At 36.5% G+C, this 26,594-nt stretch overlaps 1 protein-coding gene across 1 annotated transcript in view; it reads left to right on the forward strand.

Annotated features, from left to right (window-relative positions):
• CNGB3 (cyclic nucleotide gated channel subunit beta 3) overlaps positions 1-26,594 on the forward strand; it is an 84,564-nt gene that overhangs the window by 5,911 nt on the left and 52,059 nt on the right. The window contains exons 4-10 of the mRNA XM_056821046.1: positions 560-610; positions 4,197-4,283; positions 10,815-10,879; positions 11,625-11,747; positions 16,371-16,512; positions 19,482-19,641; positions 20,852-20,949. Of these exons, the coding sequence (XP_056677024.1) occupies positions 560-610; positions 4,197-4,283; positions 10,815-10,879; positions 11,625-11,747; positions 16,371-16,512; positions 19,482-19,641; positions 20,852-20,949 (726 nt within the window). The remainder of the gene's footprint in view (positions 1-559; positions 611-4,196; positions 4,284-10,814; positions 10,880-11,624; positions 11,748-16,370; positions 16,513-19,481; positions 19,642-20,851; positions 20,950-26,594) is intronic.

Genomic DNA, 26,594 nt, shown 5'->3' on the forward strand with positions numbered 1-26,594 from the left:
TGTGTGAATTTGAACAGGTTACTTAACCTCTTAGCCTCAGTTTCTTCATTTGTAAAATGGAGATAATGATTTTGCACTACCTACTTCACAGGATGGTTATGAGAATCAAAGGGTTGTGTGACATAGAGAGTGTTAGATAAATGTAAGCTATCCTTCATATTAATGGAATCATTCTAGGGATATGGACCAAGTTGGGAATAAATCTAGATGCAAAGATCAGCAAAAATGATGGCAGAGCTTTGTCTTTGTACTTCTTGACTTTCCTGAAACATCCAAAAGCCAGTCTGGAAACCAATACAGAGAAAAGCTTAGAAAGCATCTTAGAGAATTCAAGAAAACATTGGAAGGAGGGCCTCTACTCTCTCCCATTGAAGTTGCATTGACTGTTTTATCCCACTAAGACCAATGAGAACCAGGAAACAACTCCCACACAGAAAAACTCATCCCAATAAAACAGAGAACCAAACGAAGCCTGTTATTAAAAGTAATCATTGGAGGCTATGTTATTTGAAATATGAATTGCTATGTTCTTAATATTGCATTTACATGTATATTTTAGATAGAACCAAAGGAGATGAAAGAACACTACCGGACTTCTACAAAATTTAAGGTCAGTCTCCTACACAGTCTTTTAAAATCCAGAAAGTTCTCTCATGTTAAGTTCCTTAAAACAAAAGCCCTTCTCTCTTAGAATTAATTATTTTAGGTAGATGTAAAATATTTAGACCTTTCCAAGTGTACCATATTTTATTACATAGATTGATATATATTAAGAAAAGTTACTTCATGCCTTTTTTAAATCTAGATTCAAAAATGAAAGTTTAAATATTTATTAAGTGTCTATTATACAAAGTACTTTGTGTAATTCAGAACAGCCCAATGATATAAAAATCAGATAAATTTAGTTTCTGCTTATGGCTTCTTCTTAGGATTTGTTTAACTAAGCAGAGTGAATAAGAAACAGACAACATAATTTTTCCCAACAGATGTGAGGCAAAAACAAAACAAAACAAAACAAAACCTTCCATTTTAAGCATGTGGTCCAGTGGAAAGAGCAGGAAATTTTGATTCTGAGGACCTGGATTGAAATCCCAGCGATCTCACTTACTATTTGTAACATTGGGCAAGCAACTTCTCTGAGTCTCAGTTTCCTTATCTGTAAAATGAAGGAGTTGGACTACATAAATTCTATGGTCCTTTTTAGTTCTAAGTCTATGACCTTTTGAAATCAGAATTTAAGATCTTTGTTATCCTTGTTGATTAACTGACGCTGATTGAAATTCCTTTATAATTTATTTATTCTCTACGTCCTAGTCACTCTCAGATTATCTATCATATGTGCTACCTATTTCATAGTATTGTTGTAAGGATCAAATGAAATTTGTAGCACTTGTAAGGTGCTTAGCAGATTGCCTGGAACATAGTAGGCACTTAATAAATACTTCCTTCCTTCCATCAGAGATGGATATTCTCTATGAATATCACAAATTTCATTCCAGACTTTCTCTCAATTACTTTTTTATCTAACTATAAATGAAAGCATTTAGATTATTTGTTCTATCTACAAAAACATATCCATATCTTATTTCAAACATGGGACATTACTCATTTGACAGGGAGTAAAAAGTTCAGGTCTGTCTCTGACCAACTTAAATCTATGACAATCTGTAAACTCTAATCCTATTTTATGACTGAGTCTACACGTGTCAAATGAAATAGGGAACTAAAGCCTGTGGGGGTAGCATACAGAGCTTTAAGCTCAATCAGGAATCCTGGATTCCTCCACTAGAACTGTCAGGAGACCTCAAATAAGTCGATTCATAGCTCCAGATCACAGTTATCACATTTACAAAATGCACTTGAGGCTGTCCCACCTCCCTCCCAGAATCATTAGAGGAATAGATAATATCTGTGGAGACACTATCAAGAGGCAAAAATAAGGCATCTGGTTATAGTACTAATTACTATATCGGTAACTAATGTTAATAAATAACAAATAGTCTGGTTAATTCAAAGCCAAAGTTCCATTTTTATTCCAAGTTGCAATTGCCCAAATAACTGACTTAATCTCCTATTTCATTTTTGTGACCTTGAACAAAATGCCTTGGTATATAACTTAATTTTACTATTTTTAAGATTTTTTATTAATTTTATATAATTTTATAAATATATATCTATATTATATATAATATATGTATTATAATATATAAATATAATATAATTTTATAAAATTTTATTAATTTTACTATTTTAAGATATTTATAAAAATACATACATACCCTATAACTCAAAATAATGAGGATTCGTCCCAGGCTACCGCTCCCCTATAGCTATTTGTCCACCTCTTTTGGAATAGAAGAAGTGTCTTTCTTTTGTACTAGTACTCATTTATTCATCCATAGAGTTGTACAGATGTTGGATGTCTCAAAGTTCGCTGCCCTCATCTTCTACAGTAGATCTAATTGAGAACTGACGAGATTACATAACTTGCCTGAAGTCACAGAGTTAGTAATGGGACTAGATCTTGGGTTGCCCCAATTCCTCAGTCCAATGCTATTTCCATTGCACCATAACGCAACCTCCCTTTAAATGAATGAAAAATATTTACAGCGTGACCAGGAAGACAGCCCGATTCAAGAAGCTCACATTCTCTTTGGGACAGACAGTGTGTACAGAAGAAGTCGTCTGTAGGGCAGATGATAAATCCTGGAAGCCCTAAAGGTACAGGGGCTAGCTAAGTGGACCGCCAGACCCAGGGGTCCTCAGCATGCATTTGTCCTGAGACTCTGGGGGGTGTAGAGTGAGCCCAGGCAGTAAGACACCGAGCACCTAAAGAGGCAGGAGCAGGGTCGGTGATAAAGATGTGGTCAGGCTCCTCCATCTCACCGAGAGGATGATTAGAGTTGGTGGCTTTCCTCTCATCCAAAGCATGTACTTTTGCACTGGCTCTCTAGATGTGAACTGGATAGCCTGGAAACAGGACAAGTAGGGGAAAGGCTAGGGGGAGCGAACCCCCAATTGCACGTCCTCCTGCCATGAGAGGGTCAGAGGAGGAGACAAAGGGAAGGAAAGTGGGAAGGATGTCTCTAAAGGTAGAGCAGCTCAGGGTGGGAGAAAGAACGAAGATAAGCCATTGGCCCCAAGATAGTGTCTAAGAGTTGCCAATCCACTTTACAATTATCCATGGAATAGGAGGAGTCATTAGAGCAGGCAGGAATCTGAGAGGCAGAGTTGAAAGAGCAGAGATTTGGGATTCCAGAACGAGGTTGGACTCCTAGCTCTACCGCTCTATGCAACTTTGCCCAAGTGACTTAAGCTCTCTGATTATGGTTCTTTATGGTCTTTAAAATGGGGATAATCGCGGTTTTGTTACCTACCCTGGAGTTATTGTGATGGATAAATGAAATAACGTATGTAACAGGCTTGGAATAACCATAAAGTAACATGCAAATGGTGGCCAAAATAAAAATCCAGACTGGTCCCTCAGCTTTTCAACAGCTTCTCCCTTCAGACCTTCTTTGCAGACTGCTGGAGACTTGCAAAGGGGACTGATAAGTTTCATCTCTGCTCCCTTCCCTTGCATGGACTCTGGTAAATGAACTACCCAAAGCAGTAAATTATGAGTCCAAAGCAGACAAGGAGAGAATGGAACAAATGGGCCTGGATAATCCACAAGCTAGATAATGAGCCTCAGAATACTTAAGAACTTGGCTGCAACATAAAAATACATTGGAGGCCAGGAATGTTCAGTAGTTTCAAATAAAACCAAGGCTAGGTTTGATTTTCAGGCCAAAAGGCTGCTTCCCAGCAGTATTTTAAAAATACTATTAGAGTGTACTTAAGCATCAGCAGCTAGGCCATAAATTAAGTATATGTGATAACTCAAGTCTGTGCTGTATAATGTGAGGTGGGGGAATCTCCCCCAGGATTCAGTGACTAAGAAAGGATCAGGTTCATGGCTGTTAATCCACAATAAATTTAAAGTGGAAGGCAGTTATGCAACCTAATAGAGTTCTTGTTTTGGTGGTGATAATATGGCTTTCCAATGATTCTGATTATAACTATGGAAAGCTCCTTCAAATAGAGGCCTGCAGATAATTGTGGATGAACAAACAGCTCTTCTGTATAATGAATGTAGAATCCAGCCATAAAGGGGTCTAAGCACATCATAATTGCCAACTAAATTTTTTCAACAGATGGATCTTGTGTCAATAATACCATTTGATGCTCTTTACCTCATTTTTGGATTTAATCCAGTATTTAGAACAAATAGGACACTAAAGGTAAGTTATCCATAGCTCATTCTTCTTTCTGAACAGTGAAAATTTGGGTATTTACTGGCTGTAATTTAAGTGTCTTTAAATTTCCATATAGATTGGCATCATCATCATCATCAATCATAGCTAGCATTTCTAAAGTGCTTACTATGTGCCAGGCTTTGTGCCAAGTGCTTTACATAATCATCTCATTCGATCTCACAATAACCCTGGGACATAAGTGCTATAATTACCCTCATTTTACAGATGAGGAAACTGAGGCAAACCGTGATTCACCCAGGGTCTAAAATAATCTATAGGTTACCCTGTCTCTAATGTGTTTGTATATACTTGTTTACACATTGTCTTCCCCATTAGACTATGAGCTGCTTGAAACTAAGGACTATCTTTTTTTTATTTCCACACTTAACACAAAGCCTGGCACATAGCAAGTTTTAACAAATATTTGTTGAGTCATTGAATATATAAATCATATGTATAAATTACTGACCATATAAAATCATGGATCCAGTCCTAAAAGAAAACGATGTATAGTGTTATTCAATGCTCCTTAATTTCATGATGACTCATTCTCTCCAACCAGGAACAAAAATCATGGCAGAAATTAAGTCTAAATAATGTGTATTTTTATCATTGAGACTGCTCTGTTGGGTTGTCTAGTAAATCGTGGAACAGGTTTTTTTCTAACACTTCCAAGTAACCTCATTTCTAAATGAACCCCTGGAAAATATGATTGTGTTCATTTACATGGTGACCTTATAAAGGGAAAATCAGGGTATTTCTTTTACATAGAAAATGTACTATTTTCAGTAGAGGTCTAGGGAAGAAATATCTAATTAACAATTTTATCATATACCTAAAGAAGAAAAAAACTTTAAAAAACTGAGAAATGCTACACAAATTGTTGTTATTAATAGCAATATATGAAAAACCTTTAATTTTGTGATCATTGGTAATTAATTACTAATGTGGGAATTTCCTCCCCCAAAGCAGATTTCAACAATCTCAGATAACTAGATGCATCCATGGAGAGGAAGGGGCAGGTAGAGATTAGTGAGGCAGATAGTTATATTAGAGACGTCATTTGAATTGAGGTCTTCCTAACATCAAGGTCAATGGTCCGTCTATTATGGGATGCTGTCCTACTATTAAATCCAACAGTCCATATCTCATCTCCATCCTTTTGTACTGCCTGTCTTCTATTCCTGGCATGCTCTCTCTCCCTCACCTCTGCCTCTTGCTCTCCTTCAAGCCTTATCTCAAATGCTTCTTGCTACCTACCTTCTGTGGTCACCTCTAGCTGCTGGTCCCTTCACCTCCAATATTGTTTTGTGTGTTCTATATAAAACGACTTCTCTGTTCCATACATGCCCACATGCGTACAGGTTGTCTCTCCGTTAGCCTATAAGCTCCTTGAGCGTAGAAGCGGTTTCATTTCTGCATTTTGTATCTCAAAGGGAAGACTTCATAATGACGTCAGTTTCCAGAGGATACTAGAACATCCAGATATACCAATTAATTGGTGAAAGACACGATGGGCAATCTACCGACTGGATAAGATTTCCATGACCTTTTAGTGTTGTTCAATCATGATATCCTCACTGTATGTTGTCTGGAGTTTGGGTCCAGATTGAGGAAGTCTTGGTGACCAGCGCCAGAACCAGAACTTCTTGAAAGGATCTCTTGAGCTGATAATTCAGTGGTGATCCCTCCCCTTACCAAACACCCAATCCAAGTGGACGGATATCAAAACTGATCTATTAAGCTGCTTCAAATCCAGTGGTTTAGGGACCTTTGGAGGCTTAGATTAGGATATTCCCAGACCTTAAGTACTCCATGGTCTATATCAGTACCCCTGGAGAGGAACAAGAGCCCTTGAGCTTTGAAACATCCCACAGGTCTACATTACTCAGTCTTTACAAATAGCTTGTCTTCTATTCATGGCCCCTTCCAGAGTTGCCAAACTATAGGTCATTTAAGGGTCCTGAAGAAGATGTCATTTTGATACACCCATCCATGGGAGAGGGCTTCAATCAAATGTTTCTCTCTGAATTATAAATGAGAAAACTAAGTGTTGGCAATAATTTACTGTAAAAAGGATATGAAAGGGGCAACTACATGGTTCAATGACCAGGTCTAGAGCAGGGATGTTTTGGGTACCAATCTGACCTCAGATATTCCCAGCTGTGTGACCCTGGACAAGTCACTTAACCCCAATTGCCTATCTCTTACCACTCTTCTGCCTTGGAACTAAGATTGAGTATTGATTCTAAAACAGAATGAAAGGGTTTAAAAAATCTGAAGTATGCATTTCCAGTATGGATTTCTTTAAAAGAAATTAAATTAAATCCAACAAATATTTATTTAGGACCGACTATGTTCCAAGTACTGTGAAAAGGTACTGAGGATATAACACGAAGATTAAAAAAATGACATGGTGCCTGTACTCAGGGAGTTTACATTCTGCTTTTCAGACACCAGCTTCAAGCCATAAATAAAGTCAATGTACAGGTCGAGCTCAATAAGTATACAGTTGTAAAACAACAGTCACTGCTAAATGTTCAGTGCTTTTTACTGCAAATGAGTTTCCTAATACTCTCCAAAATGTCTGTTTCTGAATATGACTATTTTTACAAATGTCTAACACATTTCTAGAGAGATACTATTTTCATGTCAAAATATTTTAAATACTATCTGAGGTCTGTCATACTTTTGGTTGTTCTGCTGCAAAGGTTTGATTGTTTTTGGCTGTTAAGAAATTTTCAAGAGAAAACAAGTTATTTGAGTATGTTCCCAAATTGCTAAAAAGCATTTACATTTTTTCCTTTTGATACACATTGGGGTTTGTGTGCATGTGTGCGTGTGTGTGTGTGTGTGTGTGTGTGTGTGTCAGGTCCCACAGTTTGCATTTGGACCCCCTAGGGATCACAATTACTTTCAGATTCCAAAGATATTCTATAAAGCTCACAAATTCCTTTTATAGTCAGACTGAACAATTAACGCCAAGCAAAATAATTTGTTAAAATGGCATCTCAAAATCAATAGCTACAAAACCTTCCTCCCATAAACTGGGCTACACTCTACCATAAATGCAGTGTTGATGGAAAGAGGAGTCTTAAACTTAGACTACATTAATAGTGAGGCACTCATGAATGGAACAAGGCCTTGATCCTCCGTCAAAAATATTGTTTTGTATTTATTTTATATTTACTGTGTAAATGTTGTTTAAAAAAAACATAAGTCCTATGAGGTCAGGAAATATTGTATGCTAAGTATTATATTCCCACTATGTAGCACAGGAATTTGCATATAGGAGGTACTTAATAATTGCTTGTTGAATAAATAAATGCACTTATTAAACTTACTAAATTAAATATAATAGAATCTAGTTATAAACATCTGCAAATCCAGTCTTGGACACTTCCCAGCTGTGTGACCCTAGACAAGTCATTTAACCTCTGATTTCCTAACAAAAGGATCCACTGGAAAGGAAAATGTCAAGCCAATCCAGCATCTTTGCCAAGAAAAACCCACAGATAGCTTTGGTCCATGGGATCGCAAAAAGTTGGGACACAACTGAACAGCAACAAATACAAAATATTAAGGACAGCAAGTTATGATGGATAGAGTGCTAGACTTGGAGACCAGAAGTCCTGGGTTCAAATCTCACCTATGCCACTTGACTTAATACATGACTGGACAAATTTTCTAAACTTTCTGAGCAATGCTCCACACTTATGAGTTGGGACCCCAGTGATTTCCAATGGGGCTTACCAATGAAATCATACAGTTTACATACATAAAGTAGCACTTGTCTCTATTTGTTTTTTTAAAAAAAGGGAATTTGGGATAGCTATATATATATATGTGTGTGTATATATATATATATATATATATGTATATATATATATATATATATATCCTAATGGCTAGAGTGCCAGGCTTGGTGTCAGGAGAACCTGGTTTCAAATCTGACCTCAGACTCTTCCTAGTTCTATGATCCCAGGCAAGTCACTTAACCCCAGTTGTCTAGCCCTTGCCTCTCTTCTGTCATATAATTGATACTAAGAAAAGGTAATGGTTATTAAAAAGAAATTTTTTTTAATTTTAAAATATAAAAATGAAATTCTTTCCAACTCCAAGGATTTCCTGATATTCCCAGGACTCTACAACTTGGTGAAGTCAAAGCTTACTTCATACCCAACAGAATTAATCATTTAAAACCTACCTTTTAAGTTAACATAATCTATACTTTTTCCACCATCTTGAGGTACAAAAATTAAAACTACACAAATTCTAAGCACAGACCCACATAAAAGGATCATGTTTTCTATTTGGGCTCTGTTGCCCACACCAAAGATGTCCACTTGTTTGTGTGACCTTTGGTTGAGGCAATACATTGAGTCATTATACTCAATAACAATCTGATCCAGAATCAGCATCAGAAAATATCCACATGTTGACCTAAACATAAATTCTATTTTGATTTGAGCAATTTCAATTGAGAAATTCAATTTCAATGTTGCAGCTTAATTTTAGATATTCCAAAGCACATAATACCTACTTATCTAATAATGCCATAGTTATCCAGAGCTAAGACCTTTACCAATTTCAACCACTTGGATGCAGTAACAAACCTGGAAGAAAGACAAATTATGACTTTAAGGAAAAGTAATTGTCATATTTAAAAGCATGCCAACAACCAAAGCAACCCCTAAAGAAATATGTATATTTTATGCATGACTATCAAAGTAAGGGTAGCCAGAGAACTGGATCTACAGTCAGGAAGACTTAGCTTCTCAATTTCAAATCTGGCCTCAGTCACTTACTAATTGTGGGACCCTGGATAAGTCAGTTAACTCTGCCTCAGTTTCCTCATCTGTAAAATGAGCTGGAGAAGGAAATGACAAACCACTCCAATTTCTTTGCCAAGAAAACCCTAAATGGGTTTTGAAGAGCCAGACACACCTGAAATGACTGAACAACAAATCAATGTTGACATTAGCCAGTGGCTAAATTTAGATGAAATGGTGAGCCTCTAATACAACCTTGGGCCTGGAATCAGAAAGACTCAAGTTCAAATCTGGCCTCAGACCCTCACTGTGTTTGCTTTAGTTTTCTCAATTGTAAAACGGAGATGATAATAATTACATCTGCCCTCCCGGGATTATTGTGAGGATAAAGCACGTTGTCTCTAAAATCTTCCACATGAAATCCAAGGGAAATCCTTCACCTCCTTACTCTTAAGAGAACCCCCCCAAGAGTAGCAGTTCACTTCCAACATTCCCACCAAAGGATACTTAGAAATTATCTTGAAGAACCTCCAAGAAGATTATAGCTTGGTATTAGGATAACCCTTCAAAGCCTCCTTCTCTGAGCCGGAGAGTTTCTTATAGGCAACCTTTTTCTATAATTAAACAAATTAACTAATTAATTCTTATATTACTTTAAAATTTACAAAGCACTTTACATAGGGTATCTCATATGATCTTCACAATAACCCTACGAAGTAGAGGCTATCATTGGCCCCATTTTATAGATGAGAAAATAGAGATCCAGAACAAGTGAGTTGCCCAGATTTGTACAGATATCTGAGATTGGATTTGAATTCATATCTTACTGATTCTAAGGCCAATCTTCTATGCAATTACAACCTAGATGCTGTCCAAACACACACACACACACACACACACACACACACACACACACTCCTTAATTGAATTAGTGTTGGAGACAAGAGTAAAAGCCATATTACAATAGCATTTCTTTGTTATAAAGTATAATTGTGATTTTACTGGGATAGGGAACTTCCAGTGAGGAATTCTCCCCTTTATCTATACAGATAGGAAACTGTTTTGTGACCAATGGTCTCAGTAAGTTTCCTGGGACACTAAAACATTCAATAACTTACTCAGAAACACATAACTAATATATGTTGGAAATTGGACTTGTCTCCAAATACTCCTGACTCTGAAACAACTTTCTTTCCATTCCTATTTGCCTGTTTGCCTATTTTCTTAAAAGATATTATAAGGGGCAGCAGGGCAGCTGAGTGGATTGAAAGCCAGCCCTAGAGATGGGAGGTCCTGGGTTCAAATCTGGCCTCAGACACTTCCTAGCTGTGTGACCCTGTGCAAATCATTTAATGAACCCTCATTGCCTATCCTTTATCGCTCTTCTGACTTGGAACCAAAACGCAATATAGATTCTAAGAAGGAAGGTAAGAGTTTAAAAAAATGATGTTACATAACTGCTTTTATTTCCATTTTTCTTAAATAACAAGTCTATAATTTGATATTAGAATTAAAATCACATAGAAAAGTGTTGTTTTATCTAAAATGGTGTCCAGAGGAAATTCCCATGGGAAATGGAGCTGATTTGGGGAGGGGGAAGGTTTATAAATGAAAATCTATCACTATATCATTTTCAGAAGCACATACAGACGATAATAGCAAACCCCATTGGGAGTAGCTACATGGAAAGTAGGTGTGCATAAGACTAACATTTGCTTGATTTATTTTGCTTGCTTCTCTGAAGTACATCACCTTCTTTGAGTTTAATGACCGCCTGGAGTCAAGAATGGACAATGCATACATCTACAGGTAGAGTACAGCTCAAGTTCTTGGAAAAGGGAAGAGATGAATTGGTCTTACCAACCAGACAGACATGTGGGTGGAATTAAGTCACGACCTCCCTCTTGAGCAAAGGGAAGACTTTTTATAGAATGGAAACATGGGGGCTCGTGCCAAGGCTGATCTGATGGACACATTTTAAATGAGATGTAAGCATAAGGATTACTTGATGATCTTAGATGATTTTAGTTCTTAGAGACATAAAAAAATACCCCCACTAGCTTCAACTAGGATTAGTCTAGACAGACGGGCTCTTTTGCAAGACCACTTTATGTCTCTGTCACCACACCTCAGACCTAATCTGAAATACATCCTTTTTGTTGTTCTGAGCCTCTTGCAAAGAGTCCTTCAGACATATTGCACTGTAGGATGGAATCCCGGGAGCTTTTCTGAGATATCCAGTTAAATCAGCGTGTTGTACTTTATGAGGCTCCAAGCACAGAGGTGACCCTGAAGGCCACGGCTTTCATGGAGCTGATTCATACCATGTGTGAATGGAGAAAACAAGATCTTTTTTTCCCACTTTGTCAGACCCAGTCAAGATGCTGGAGCCAGAAAACAGGCCATGGCATCGTCACTTTCGGTAGTCCTAATGAGAGTTAACAGTACAAGAGGTGAAAGCAAGGGAGTCTGGGGGGACCTTCAGGGGAGGAAAGAATAGGCCACATTCCAGTAAAAACATTCATCCTTGTTTGGCATATGTTATTCCTGACAGAGTCATTCGAACCACTGGATACCTTCTGTTCGTCCTACATGTTAATGCATGCATTTATTCCTTGGCTTCAGACTACGAGGGAATTGGTAGTACTAAATGGGTATATGATGGGAAAGGAAATAGGTAAGTGCTAATTTTGAGAAAAAAACATGTATTGATTTTTCTCAGCTTCTAGATCGAGGTTATGTCTTTCTTTTTACAACTGTTTGGATAACTAACTTTTCAACAGCCCACTGCTGATAGTTAGTAATGAATGATGCTAATTATTTGGAGGGCAGGTGCAGTGAATAATTAGTTTACCACTGAGGGGTTTTATGGGTTTATGAGTCAGCTATAACCACTAACTCAATTAAACATTTAGAAAGCAACAAGGACCGTAAATTAAACTTTCCGATTAGGCATGCAAGTGTTCAAGGCAAAAGAGATCATTTGAAAAGATTAGTGGAGTAGAATCAGGATGTGGGATACAGCAAGATGTCACTGGTTTATTTAATAGTAAAGTTTCTTTTCTGTAGAGACAAAGGCCTTGGGCTTGAAAGAGGCCCCACCAGTTTTCTGCTTCAGTAAAAATCACATATGGGCATGTTGTAAAGCAATGTCCTCGCTGGAAAGTAGCAGGTATTAGTATGTACTATCAAGGGCAACTCAGAGCAGCTGTGGGAAGGGTGGCAATTATAGGATAAAGAAAAGAGAGTGGAAACACTAGACAGAATTATATAGTACCTGGAGTGAATAAGGGGTGGTAGAAAAGTATTTGGATTTTTTTTCCATACCTGGTTTTAATGAATTTAAAATCATAGAGGACCACTGACAGGGATCAAAACCAGGTAATGGCTGGCTGGAAAAGTTTGTAACCAGTCCTGTAGGTCCCTTCCTTTGGAAAATGGACTCATATAAATAGAAATGCCCATTTCCCCCCCCCCCCAATCCAAATGACTAATTAGGATAGGAAATTAAGCTACTTATAAAGTACACTAATGGAAAGCATATGCTAGTATACATTTCAATGTGTTTAGGCAGTGAGATCAGTTTATTCAGTCATAATTTCTTTCTGAGATGATTCTATTCAAAAAATATAAATTAAAGTATGTACTAAGTCCAGCACAGGGAATTCATGAGCAAAAAGGACAAAGATCATCCTCTCAAAGAGTTTACAGTTTAAATTGGTGAGGAGTGAAGTTAGGGAAGACAGATGCTCTGCAAGATGGATGCTTACATCAGAATGCTGGCCAGACTCAGGTGGTACCATTGTGTCTTAATTACTCTTTTCACACTGGAAACCGGTCTGCCCTTACATCTGTACAGTGTCTGAAACTAGTCATAGGCATTCTGGCATAAGAACCAAAGAATTTTAGCATCGTGTCGCTAAGAATCTGAACCAGGCTGTGAGAAAAGCACAAAAGCAGCATTTCTGTTCCTTTTTAGCTGATTTTTTAAAAAATGGTCTTTTGAGTGGCTTAAGATCATCCGTTGTTCATAAAAACACATGAGAAAAGATCCCCTTTACAAATGTCCTTTTACAGGTAGGTTTATACAGGTAATTGTCTTCTACAAATGAGATCAAAGCTATCACTGCAGAATTGCGGGAAGGCGGTGGGATCAGGGTAGAGAACTTGATATTTATTCTAAAGGAACAGAGGCTCTGAAAGCAAAAATAAAAGACGTAGAACTTTGTAGAAGAGAAGCAAAAGATGATTTTAGAAAAATGAATGCTGTAAAAAACAAAGCAGTTGTTCTTGAAGGCAGGATGTTCAGAGATAACTTCAGAATCATAGGTCTCCCAGAAGAGCGTGACAGATCAAAACCTGAAGCCTACGCTGCAGTAAGAGGTACCATAAAACTATCCGTATTTTTCTAATACAAGCAGCAAAGCACTGGCTAATCAAATCCGTGATGTTAAAACAGGGGGGGGGGGGGGAGACTTGACCCTGAAACAATTCACATTTTATCAGTGATTTGGTTTAATTTACCAGATTTTCTGATGACTCAGAGCTGGGCGAGATGATAAAAATACTGGATGGCTGAGGCAGGATTCAAAAAGAGGTTGGCCGGCTAGAGTATTTGAGCTTTGTAAAGTGCAAGTGAAAGAGGCCAGCCAGATGGCACAGTGGATAGAATAGACTCCAGGCCTGGAGTCAAGAATTGTCTTCAAATCTGGCCTCAGAAACTTACTAATTGTGACCCTGGACAAGTCACTCAACACTATTTGCCTCAGTTTCCTCATCTGTAAAATGAGCTGGAGAAGAAAATGGCAAACCATGCCAGTATCTTTACCAAGAAAATTCCACAGGAGTCACAAACAGTCATGACTAAATGACTGAATAACACAGAACTACAAATCTGACCATGTTCACCCCCATGGAATCAAATTCAGTAGCTCCCTATTACCTCCAGGACCAAATCTAAAGTCTCTTGGCAATAAAAGTCCTTTACAACCCAGTCCTCTTCTACCTTCACAGTTTTCTTATACCTTACTCACACCCACCTTCCAGACAATCCAGTAATACCTGAATCTTCTTTCTTTTCCTCACATAAGACACTCCATCTCCCCAATGCTCTCCCTCCTCTTTTCTGCCTCCTGGTTTCCCTGGATTCCTTCAAATCCCCGCTGAAATTCTATCTTCTAGGTGGTAGCTGAGTCATGAGAGCCAGGCCTAAAGATAGAAGGTTCTAGGGTCAAATCTGGCCTCAGACACTTCCTAGCTGTGTGACCCTGGGCAAGTCATTTGACCCCCATTGCCTAGCCATTACTGCTCTTCTGTCTTAGTATACATCGTATTGAATCCAATACAGAAAGTAAAGGTTAAAAAAAAAATTCTGTCTTCTACAAGAAGCCTGTCCTGGTCCTCCTTATGACCAGTGCCTTCCCCTCCTGAAAGAGATCCCAGAAAGTAAACCAGATCACTTTAACTATATGAAATTAAAAGGCTTTTAAGCAAACAAATTAATGCATCAAAAATTAGAAGGAAAACAGAAAAAAGGGGGGGAGTTCTCTGCTAACAGTCTTATTTCTGATAGATGTAAGGTAATATCTCAAAATTGCTCATTTGCATTTCTCTATTCCATAGTCATTTGCTGCAATTCTCATGTGACTATGGACAGTTTTAATTTCTTCCTCTGAGAACTGCCTGTCTATACCCTTGGACCATTTTTCAATTGGGGAAAGCTTCGTATTTTTATAAATTTGTCTCAGTTCTCTATATATCTGAGAGATGAATCTTTTGTCAGAGATACTTTATATAATTTTTTTTTTAATTTGTTGTCTCCCTTCTAATTTTGGTTGCTTTGGTTTTATTTGTACAAAAACTTTAATATAACGAAAACTACCTATTTCATTTTTCATTATGTCCATTTTGTCTTGTTTTGTCATGAATTCTTCCCATATCCATAAGCCTGACAGGAAAACTTTTCCATATTTCCCCTAATTTATGGTGTCAGCCTTTATTTCTAGATCAAGAATTCTTTTTTTTTTTTACTTTATCCTGTTGTATGGTGTAAGATGTCAGTCCTTGTCAATTTCTGTCATATTGATTTCCAGTTTTCCTGGGAGTTTTTGTCAAATAATGAGTTCTTTCCCCAGAATCTTAGATCTTTGGATTTATCAGACTCAAAGTTACTATGGACATTAGCTGCCATGTGTTGATTACTTAATCCATTCCATTGCTCCACCATTCTATTTCTTAGCTAGTAGCAGATTGTTTGGATGACTACCACTTCATAGTATAGTTTGAGATCTGGTACAGCCGGGCCTCCAGTCCTCTTTTTTTTTTTTTTTCATTAATTCACTTGATTGTCTTGGCCATTTGTTCTTCTAAATGAACCTTGCTATTTTTTCTAGCTCTATGAAATAATTTTTGAGTAATTTGATTGGCATGGCATTGACTAGGTAAATTGAGTAAGATCATAATTTTCTTTTTATTGGCTTAACCTATCTATAAGCAATTCATGTTTTTCTGATCATTGGGTCTGGCTTTTTTGTGTGAAATGTATTTTATAATTGTGTTTAGAGGTGCTGGATTTGTTTTAGTAGGTCTACTCCCAGGTATTTTATATCATTTAGAGTTATTTTGAATGGGATTTCCTTTTCTATCTCTTGCTGTTGGACTTTTTTTTTTTGGTGGTAAATAGAAATGCTAAAGATTTTTGTGGGTTTCTTGCATCTTGCAACTTTGCTAAAGTTGTTAATTATTTCTATTAGTTTTTTGGTTGATTCTCTAAGATTCTCCAGGAATACCATCATTATCACCTGCAAAGAAAGATAACTTTGTTTCTTCATTGCCTATTCTAATTCCTTCAATTGGTTTTTCTGCTCTTATTGCTATAGTAGGCATTTCTAGTACAATATTAAATAATAGTGGTGACAATGGGAATACTTTACTTTGCCCATGATCTTATTGGGAATGGTTTTAGCTTATCCTATTACAGAAAATGCTTCTAATTTTCCTGATAACATTTTTCCTACCTCCATTCACTTAATGTGCTAGCATATATGGCATTCCTCCTTGTTTTCTATATTAAGACAATGCATAGTAGGTTTGAGATATGTATGTGTGTGTGTGTGTATGGATCATTGCCAGGACAAAATAATATATTTGAAACATATATACTTATATATTCCTGTGTGGAAAATAACATATATGTATAGGTAAGTTGGAAGAAAAGTTTCTAAGTAGTTACCATGTTCCTTCAATATTAGTGACCAACATCAAATTTAAAACTTAAATGTAAATTTTCTCTTATTTGCAGGTATCTAAGATGTTACTACTGGGCAGTTCGAACTTTAATTACCATTGGTGGCCTTCCAGAACCACAAAATACATTTGAGATTATCTTCCAACTCTTGAATTTTTTCTCTGGGGTGTTTGTGTTCTCCAGCCTAATTGGACAGGTAAAGTGAAAAAAAAAATTAATTGCTAGATATATGTTCCATTCATTTTTATTTTTGACTTATAGTTTCATTGATGTTTGTTTTTAAATCACTTTCATTTCTAAATATATCTATCCTTTTCTCCCTTATCTGGAATCATCCTTTATAACAAAAATAGAAAAAATAAGAATAAAGAGTTCTTCAAAACCAACCAACACACTGAGTCAAACAGTATATATACATAGTGTTCCACACTTTATAGTTCTCATCTCTTTAATGAAGTTATATATTTTCTTATCTCTTCTTTAGAATAATTATAATTAAATAATGCTCGGCTTAATTTGTTTATATTTGCATTTACATTGGTTTAATAGTTGTGTATATTGGCAATTAAGTGGCTCAGTGTATAAGAGTGCTGGACAGGGTAGCAAAAAAAAATTGTAAGTTCAAAGGCTTTCTCAGATATTTATTGTGACCCTGGGCAAGTCATTTAACCTCTCTCAGTCTCAATCTTTTAACAATAAAATGAAGCTAATATTAGTACTTATCTTTCAGGGTTGTGAGGATAAACTGAGATATGTACAGAGCTTAGTAAACCTTGCAGCACTATATAGATGATATTGTTTATTTCACTTCCCACTTAGTACAAGGCCATAAAATCTTCCCATGTTTCTCCGAATTCTTTATATTCATCATTTTTATAGCATAGCAATATGTTATTATTCATGTATCACAACTAGTTCAGCCATTCCTCAGTCAGTGAACATCTACTTTGTTTATAATTCTCTGCTTTTAATTCTTCGCTAATTTAAAAAAGTACTGCTATAAATATTTCAGTTATTTAGGACTTTTGTTTCTGCCTCTTATCTCCTTAAGGTGTGTGTCCAACAATGAGATCACTGGATCAGAGGGTCGGGTCTTGGTCATTTTCTTATCACAATTCCAAATTGTTGGGTCCATTCACAGCTCTACCAACGGCACATTAATATGCCAATCTGGTCATTTCAGCTAGTCTATCCTCATCTTTTGTCAATATTTTTCAATTTTCTGGGTGTGAGTTTCTTTGATTTACATTTCTCTTAGTAGCCACGTGGGGCAAACATTCATATGGTTAAGAGCCTACAATTCTTCTTTTGAGATCTGTGTGTTCATTGTCCTTTGACCACTTATCCATTGAATAATAACTCTTTATCTTATACATTAATATTAGTATTTGGATATTTTACCTAATCAAAGATATTAATGCAGTGAGTATCCTCAGATCAACAACTTTCCTTCTCCTGATTATACTCATTTTTTTCATGCAAAATCTTTGCAATGTCATCTGTTTTCTTTTGTATTCATTGCTATTCCTCATTGACTAAGAATTTTCCTTCTAGTCAAAGCTATGAAGAGTACTTGAGCTCATTCTCTTCTAATTATTTTTATGGTATGACCTTTAATACTCATTCTGAGTATTCATATCCTTTTTGAGCTTGTGTGAATCCTATTTTGAATAGCTCTGTAGAGGGTGTTCCAAGGCTACTGGAAGAATTGCATACACGATCTTATTTCATCTTTTTAACAAACCTCCAACAAAGATACATAAGTTTTCCTGTTACACAGATGATGGAACATACCTGAAGAAATTTAGTGAGTTATATACAATCACACAATGAATAAATATAAATTGATTTTTGAACCTCGGCCACTCCTGATTCTAAGGCCAGTACTATTTTCATTCTACAACTAGGGCCTGATTCATTTAAATCATGAATCTTGTGAAGAAGCAACACTTTTGCACTGCATATTTCCATTGGACTGATATTAATTACCATATTTTACATGATTATAAATCTGTATCTTGCAGTAATACATGTGACCACTTCACAGGATTCATGATTCCCACCAATGGGGACCTGAATGTTGGATTAACTAATAATATAAATTATTTACCTTTAATCCACTCATACATCTTCTGTAGCACAGGTTCTAGATTAGATAGAGGAACAAATATTTCACATACTTTCATCTCTCCTGAATGAAGAGGTCATTGATTCCCACCACTCACTCCCATTTTAAAAACATGAGTAATTTGCTCATTTCAACAAAACATTTGTTTTCTGATTTAGGAGGGAAATGGAAGACAAATACAAAGAATTCATCTATGTGTCTGTTTCTGGGCTTAAAGATCTTAAAGATCAGGTTCTAATTGGGTGGATTTTTACATCTCAGTTATCAGCACATCAGAATTGAAATGTAATCATTCCTTCCTTACTACCATAGCTACTAAGGAGAGTGGGTAATCTCAGGACATTTTGAATTTGGATGCATACAATGCTATAAGCATATATTTATTTAATGTTGTATAAATAGCACAAAATGAAACTGACAATTGTCAGTTATCCAATGAATCAAGATGATTTAGACAGTCAACCTGCATGATTCACACACATAATTCCACTTTGACTCCTGATCTCTGGATTGACTAACTATTCTGCCAGCAGATATTAAGCTTCCATTTTATTCTGCTGTCAAATGAGATCATATTTGTTAAGCACTGAGCTCAGTGGCTGGTGCATAGTCAGTTTTATAAGTGCTTCCCCACACCCCATTTGAGCATAGTCTATGGAATTTTCTTTTTAAAAAATATCATCACCTTCCATCTTAGAATAAATACTGTATAGTGGTTCAAAGGCAGAAGGGTAGTAAGGACTAAGCAGTTGGGGTTAAGTGATTTACCCAGGCTTGCACAGCTAGGAAGCATCAGAGGTCAGATATGAACCCAGGGCTGGGTTCTCTAGCCTGGCTCTCTATCCACTGAGCCACCTAGCTCCCCCATCTGTGGGATTTTCCAACAGGAATGTTCATAAATCAGTAAGGAGTGAGTATGTTATCAAATCAGAATACTCATTTCATACAACTTTACTTTCAGGGGGGGAGTTAAATTCTGGCAACTTTTGTAGAAGTATATGAAAAAACATCAGAAATTACGAAATTTATCTTTTTAGATGAGAGATGTTATTGGATCAGCTACTGCCAATAAGAACCACTTCCGTGCTTCCATGGATAATGCAATCACTTATATGAATACGTATTCTATACCCAAAATAATACAGAACCGTGTTCGGATTTGGTACAAATATACTTGGGACTCTCAAAGAATATTGGGTAAGTATACCTAACTTCTGTCCCTGAGAAGTAGTGATCCAAGCATTAGACTTGGAATATACAGACCAGAAGATGAGGTTGATCTCTGCCTTATATCATCTATTTGTCTTTGGAAAAATCACTAAAAATCTCTTTTAACCTAAGATCTGTCACCTGTAAAATGGAGAGTAACAACTTCACTAAATACCTCTTGTAGGGCAGCCGGGTAGCTCAGTGGAGAGATTGATGGGTCTGGAGTTATGAAAACTATTTCTCACTAGTGATAGAAGCTAGCACCCTCTGTTTCCCCTCCTGTCATTTTTGGCTATCTCTCCTGCCATCATTTCCATGGAGAATGGGGGAGAGGGAACACCACATTTCTTATAGGAGCTCCTAGAGTCATCTTAATAGGTAAAGTGAAGAAGTATTCAACAAAAAGAATCAAGATTCTCTCTTAATAAACTCTCCCCACCTATCATGACTCCCAGCCCCTGAGGCAAAACAATGAACTATTGCACTATTTCCATTTTTAAAAATTCAGACTTAAAATCAATGATTAGTCCATAGCATTATAATTTTCCCTCTTCTATAACTCTCAATAAAACATCTGGAATTTCAAAATTAACAACTTGCACAAATTCATGCAGTGTTAGCAACTATGATTAAGCTATGTCATTTATCATACATTTTATTTGCCTAAATATTTTGCATCTTATTTATACTCATATAGGGGTGGAAAGTATGAAAAAGTCACCTTTTGGGAAAATAATCATATTAAGTTATGATCATAATTAATAACACCTTCTATTATATCTTTCTTCCTAATAGTTCAGAAGCATTTTCATATGTAGGCTCTGATTTATCATTTTTATGGTGCAGGAAAAAACAATTATCATTATCACTATTTTATAGTTAAACTCACCAGAACATTCCAATCTAGAAGATGGGTGTCTTGACTTCCATCCCAATTTTTTCCCTACTGGCACATAGTAAGCACTTAACAAATGCTTTTGTCTTAAGTATTTCCATTTATCATATATTGTTTCTGTAGAATAGATTGATTATAATGTCAAAAAGTAAAACACTCATTTTAATTGCTCTATTTCCTTCAACTCACTTTTTTTTGTCAATTCTTGTTTATTCTGTTATGAAGCTTCCCATTTTGGTAAATATGTTTACAATGTTTTTTCATTTTTGTTTTCATTGTTTTTGGTTTTGTGCCTTTTTAAAGATGAGTCAGAATTCCTGGAACACCTGCCAACCAAGATGCGACTGGCCATTGCCATCAATGTGAACTTCAACATCGTGAATAACATCGACTTGTTTAAAGCAAGTGCTTTTACAATAGAAAAATTCTACCATACCTGGGGTAAACCTGTGGAATCTGAACCATGATCACTTTTAGAGAAATAACTTTTACCCTAGACTGTAATCAGCTCAAAAGTTAAGAGAACATGAATAAGAAAGTCACAGGCTAAATCTTTTTTCAGCAAATCTTTCATTAGCCCTCTTTGTCTTCTTTGCCCCCATCTCCTAATTAGAGCCAAAGAAGAAGAGACTTCTTCACTGTTAATTTAACAGACATTCATTTAAATATGATTATACTCTATGGCGAATGTGTGACATTATCTGGCATTTGAATGTGCCTTAGCTGTATCTGTTGAACCAGACCTTCAGGTTAGGTACAGACTAGCTCAAAGATCTGATTATCAAGCTTAATCATTCTTCTCATTCTGAAAGTTCTGGGATTTGAATTCTAAGTTATTCAGGGGATTTTCTTTTTAGTTTTTAAAGAAATATACTTCTTTTTACATATTTATAAAGCAGAGATTTATTTAAATTCCTTAAATTCTTATACAATTTATTATGCAGCTTTAAGTGAAGCATAGTAAATAGAGAACTACCTAGCCTTGGAGCAAAAAAAAAAAAAACCTGAATTCAAATTCAGCTTCAGACACATGCTGACTGTGAGATGCTGTAAAAGTTAATTAACCTTTTAGTGCTCTTGGAAATCCTCTAAGACTATTAGTTGTAGAGAAGGTTCTGGACTGCATTGGATAGAGGGAGAGAATTTCTTCATTCAGAAATTCCCTAATCATTAAAATCATTGGCCTGGTGCTCATCATTCCTAACTAAAATATATACATATTACTTTTGTTGTTCAGTCATTCAGTGATGTCCAATTCTTCAGGGCCCCATAGACCCTAGCAAACCAGGTCCTTATGTCCTGCACTCTCTCCCAAAGTTTGTCCAGTTCATGTTCTTTGCCACCATGACACTATCTATCCCTGTCGTTCTCTGCTATCTCCTTTTCCTTTTGCCTTCAATCTTTCCCAATATCAGGCTCTTTTTTTTTTAACCCTTACCTTCCATCTTGGAGTCAATACTGTGTATTGGCTCCAAGGCAGAAGAGTGGTAAGGGTTAGGCAATGGGGATTAAGTGACTTGCCCAGGGTCATACAACTGGGAAGTGTCTGAGGCCAGATTTGAACCTAGGACCTCCTGTCTCTAGTCCTGGCTCTCAATCCACTGAGATATCCAGCTGCCCCCATCAGGCTCTTTTCTAATAAATCCTGTCTTCTCATTACATGACCAAATTATTTGGGCTTCAGCATCCATATTTGACCTTCAGTAGTCTGAATTTCTTTAAGTATTGACAGATTTGATCTCCTTGCTACCCAAGGAATTCTCAAAGGTCTTCTTCAGTACCACAGTTTGAAAGCATTGATTCTATAGCACTCAGCTTTCCTTATAGCCCAATTCTTACATTCTTATATTAAAAACCATAGCTTTGATTACATGGACTTTTGTCAGCAAAGTGATCTCTGCTTTTTAGTATGCTATCTAAAATTGCCATAGCTATCCTTCTAAGGAGGAAGCATCTTTTGATGGCAGCAATCACTATCTGCAGTGCTCTTTGAGATTAAGAATAAAAAATCTGACCCTGCCTCCATTTCTTCTCTGTTTTCAAGGAAGTGATGAAACCATTTGCTACCATCTTGTGGGTTTTTTTTATGTTATGCTTTAAAACCTACTAAAATCTCTTTTAAAATGTTTTACTTCATTTACATTTTAATATTTGGACTGATTTATACCACTTAAATTTAGGATAATTAGTGATCCAGGTATATACAATCTGATATTTTTTTCGATAAAATGAAGAAATGTGGGCTGGACATTAATATATTTAAGGGATATACATCAATGACTGAACACCCATACATAAAAATAGAAATTAATAAAGGTACACCCTAGAAGCAGACCTCTCTTGGTATTTCATACCATGCAATCTGGATCTGTTCTTTTCAACATTTTTTAATCAATGATTTGAATAAAGATCTAGAAGATATATTTATAAAATTTTCAAATAGCCCTAAACTAGACCTATTAGTGAATATGTTAGAACATAGGATTATAGATTTAGAATTAGAAGGAAAATTAGAGGCTATGTAATTTAAAATCTGTTCATTTTTTAAATGAATGAACTAAGTCCTAAAAAAGTAAAATGACTTGCCCACGGTTTTATAGTTAATAAGTGAACTTGGATCCTCTGACTTGTTACAGACAAAAGAGTGGTTGCCATAAACTAACAGATAAAAGAGTGGTTGCCTTAAACTGTGACTGCAAAAATATGGTTTCAAATAAAAAATATAGTGGTCGCCACGGGAAAATTCCCCAATATTAAATATACCCAAGTCAGCTGGCTTTTATAGAGATTTTAATTAATACAAATGAGGAATTAAGGAAAGGGAGAGAGAGAGTAAGAGGAAATAATGAGAAAAGGGCTAGGCCAGCCTAGGCTTAAGCCTTAAGAGAGAGATCAGTCAGTCTTTAATCCACTCACCACAAGATTTGTCCCAAGCAAGATTCTAGTGTTCAGAGAGGCCCACCAGTTCAGCTCCTCAGCTCAACTAAGTTCAGCCACCGAGCCCTTCAATTCAGCTTTGGCAAACTGACCTCTTCAGAAGCCTTTCTGACCTCCTTTTAAAGAGAATTTTCTCCTATGTCACCTCCCCTAAGTTCTCACATCTATCAATCACAGTAGACATTTTCACAGGACTGACCATTCTTAATTCACATCTTCTTTAGTTCTCAACTTCTCTGGGTAGATCAAAACTTCTGAGTAAGTTCACACCTCTTTGCCCCTTGCAAGTTTGCAAGTTGTCTGACCTTTTAGTGATTAATTTGACCTTCACAGATACTTAGCGCCCTTTTGTATTAGATCTAAAAATAGACCTACCTTAAGGGCTTTTGCTTCACTATAAGTATGGGTTAAGTACTTTTTCATTGTACAGTAAGGAGTTTACAACTTTATCTTCCCCTAAAGTATGCTTAAGTATGGGTGGAGTAATGTCAGAGTTCTCACATTCCTGATCAAGTACCTTCATTATTTAAAATGAGGAATGGTCTTAACCAAATGTTCTAAGGTAGAGTCTGAGAATTTTTAACATTCACAAGTCTGAGAAATTTTAAGATTCACAGACTCCAAATATGAAAGAGGAATAGATTTATTTTATATTACTGTAGAAGGAAGAATTAAGACCTATAGAAGGAAATTCTGAATTCAAAATCCCTTCTTCATTTCCAATTATTCTCTTACTCTTGTTATACCCTACCTCTCAGGATTCCATCTTGTTTACAGTCATCTGTCAGTCAATAAACATTTATTAATTCATTATTATTTATTACTTTGTGCCAGGTATTGTACTAAATGCGACAAATACAAAGAAGGATAAAAGAAAGTCCCTGCCCTTAAAGGAGCTCACAGTCTAACAGGAGATACAACATGCAAACAACTATGTGAAAACAACCAAATACTGGATAGACTGAAAACAATCAGTAGAAGTAACACCTTAACATTAAGAAGGATCAGGAAAGGCTTCTTATAAAATAATCCTTGATGTCACCTTTGACTCATTCACTTTACCCAACCATGGCCAAATCTTATCATTTCTCCCTTCAGAATTCTCTTAGATGTCTTTTTCTCTCTCTTCATACAGCCACCCCCTTGGCCTAGTTCACATCCTCATTACCTTCCATCTGACCTGTTACCATAACCTTCTAACTGATCTTCCAGACTCAAAGTTGCAAGGTGATTTTTCTATAGCAAAAATCTGACCATGTCACTTCCCTGCTCAAAGGCCTCCAGTGACTGACTCCCTATTATCTCCAGGATAAAATATAAACTCCTGAGTTTAACATCTAAAATTCTCTATAGAGGGCAGCTAGATTACTCCATGGATTAAGAACCAGGCTTATAGACAATAGGATGTGGGTTCACATGTGACCTCAGACACTTTCTAGCTATGCGACCCTGAGCAAGTCTCTTAACCCCCATTGCCTAGATTTTACTGTTCTTCTGTCTTGGAACCAATATACAATATTGATTCTAAAATGGAAGATGAGAGTTAAAAAAATTCTAATTCTCCCAGAAAGACTCATTTCTATTTATATTTTTACTAAACCAAAAGCAATTCCACATAATTGTAGAGCATCAGAGTTGGAAAATACCTCAGGGATCACCCTATCCAAAACATGAATCTCAGTCAAAATATCCCAGTCACTCAGCCTCTTCCTGAAGACCTAAAATGATGGTTCTCCTTCCCACTCACTCACTACCTCCCAAAGCAGCCAATTTCACAGTTCTGATTGTTAGAAAGTTTTTCAATTTATCAAGTCAAAATCTGTCTCCATAACTACCACAAGTTAGTCCTAGTTCTGCCATTTTAGGTCAAGCCAATTAAAATCAAAAGTAGAAAGCCTTCATTAAAAACCTATTTCATACAAGACCCTGGGGGTGACACAAACTTTGGCTAAGGGATACATGGTCTTTGCCTCATAGAGCAGAATATAATCCCTCTTTCTTGAGAGAGCCCTTCAGTTATTATATAGAATCAAAGAATGAGTGAAAAACAACATCAGAGTTAATTTTTTATAATCTGTAGCTGAACAGGCATCTTCTATATTACATCCACAATAAAGGTTCATTCATCCTTCACACAGAAGACATTCAGTGACAATTTGTTCTGTGTTTTCATAGTTCTAAATATTAGAAAAATTGTCCTTATAGACAGTTGAAGTTTTCCTCTTTGCAAATTCTTCCCATTACTCCTAGTTTTGCTCTCTGAAAAAATATATATCTCACATGACAGCCTTTCAGATACTAGAAGATATTTATAATGTCTCCTCTACATCAATTTTCACCATAATAAAAATCTCTCATTGATTTAACTGATATATATACAGCATTATTTCATACATTCCTCCCACCATCCTAAATTTGTGTTTATTGGTCTCTTCTCTAAAATATGGTGTCCTCATCTGAATTTGCTACTCCAGATTGGAACAAATTAAAGAAAAATGCTTTGCCTCCATTATTTTAGGGAATTATGCTTCAGTTAATGAAGCCTGACCAGGCTAGCTTTTTTGGATTGGAAAGAGGCAGAGTTGCACAAAGTTATCAGCCTCACTCTCTCTTCCAGAGTCATCAAAGTCCAGAGGCAAAGTAGAAGTCAAAATGACTGGTAATGGCCCAGGATACAGAGACCTTGGCTTCTTCAATGCCTTACCAAGCTCCAAGCACTCCACAGTGCCTACTTTTCCAACTTTACGTCCCCTAGAACAAATTGTTCTCATTTTCCCCTTCCACTGGAAGGATGTCCTCAAATGCCTGAGGAAGACATCACCTAAGTCATTGATGGGTTTGACACCTGTTGGTTACCTTAAACCTGGATTAGTCCATCTGCCAAGATGGTTTAACAGAATGTGGCTTCTGTGCATGCTATAGCTTCTTGGAGCCACAGGTGAGAGCTGGGTGGCAGGTGGACACCAAAGGAGGAAAGCATCCCTGAAAAGGGCTTGGCAAGCCCTCATACCAGAGGTACTAATCCTCCCTGCCCACCCTATCCATCCTTCTTCATATTTTGTGATACACTAATACTAGTCTCCTAGTATTCTTCAACCAAGACACACCA

The sequence above is a fragment of the Monodelphis domestica genome, chromosome 3 (assembly GCF_027887165.1).
Source record: "Monodelphis domestica isolate mMonDom1 chromosome 3, mMonDom1.pri, whole genome shotgun sequence".
NCBI classification, from domain to species: Eukaryota; Metazoa; Chordata; class Mammalia; order Didelphimorphia; family Didelphidae; genus Monodelphis; species Monodelphis domestica.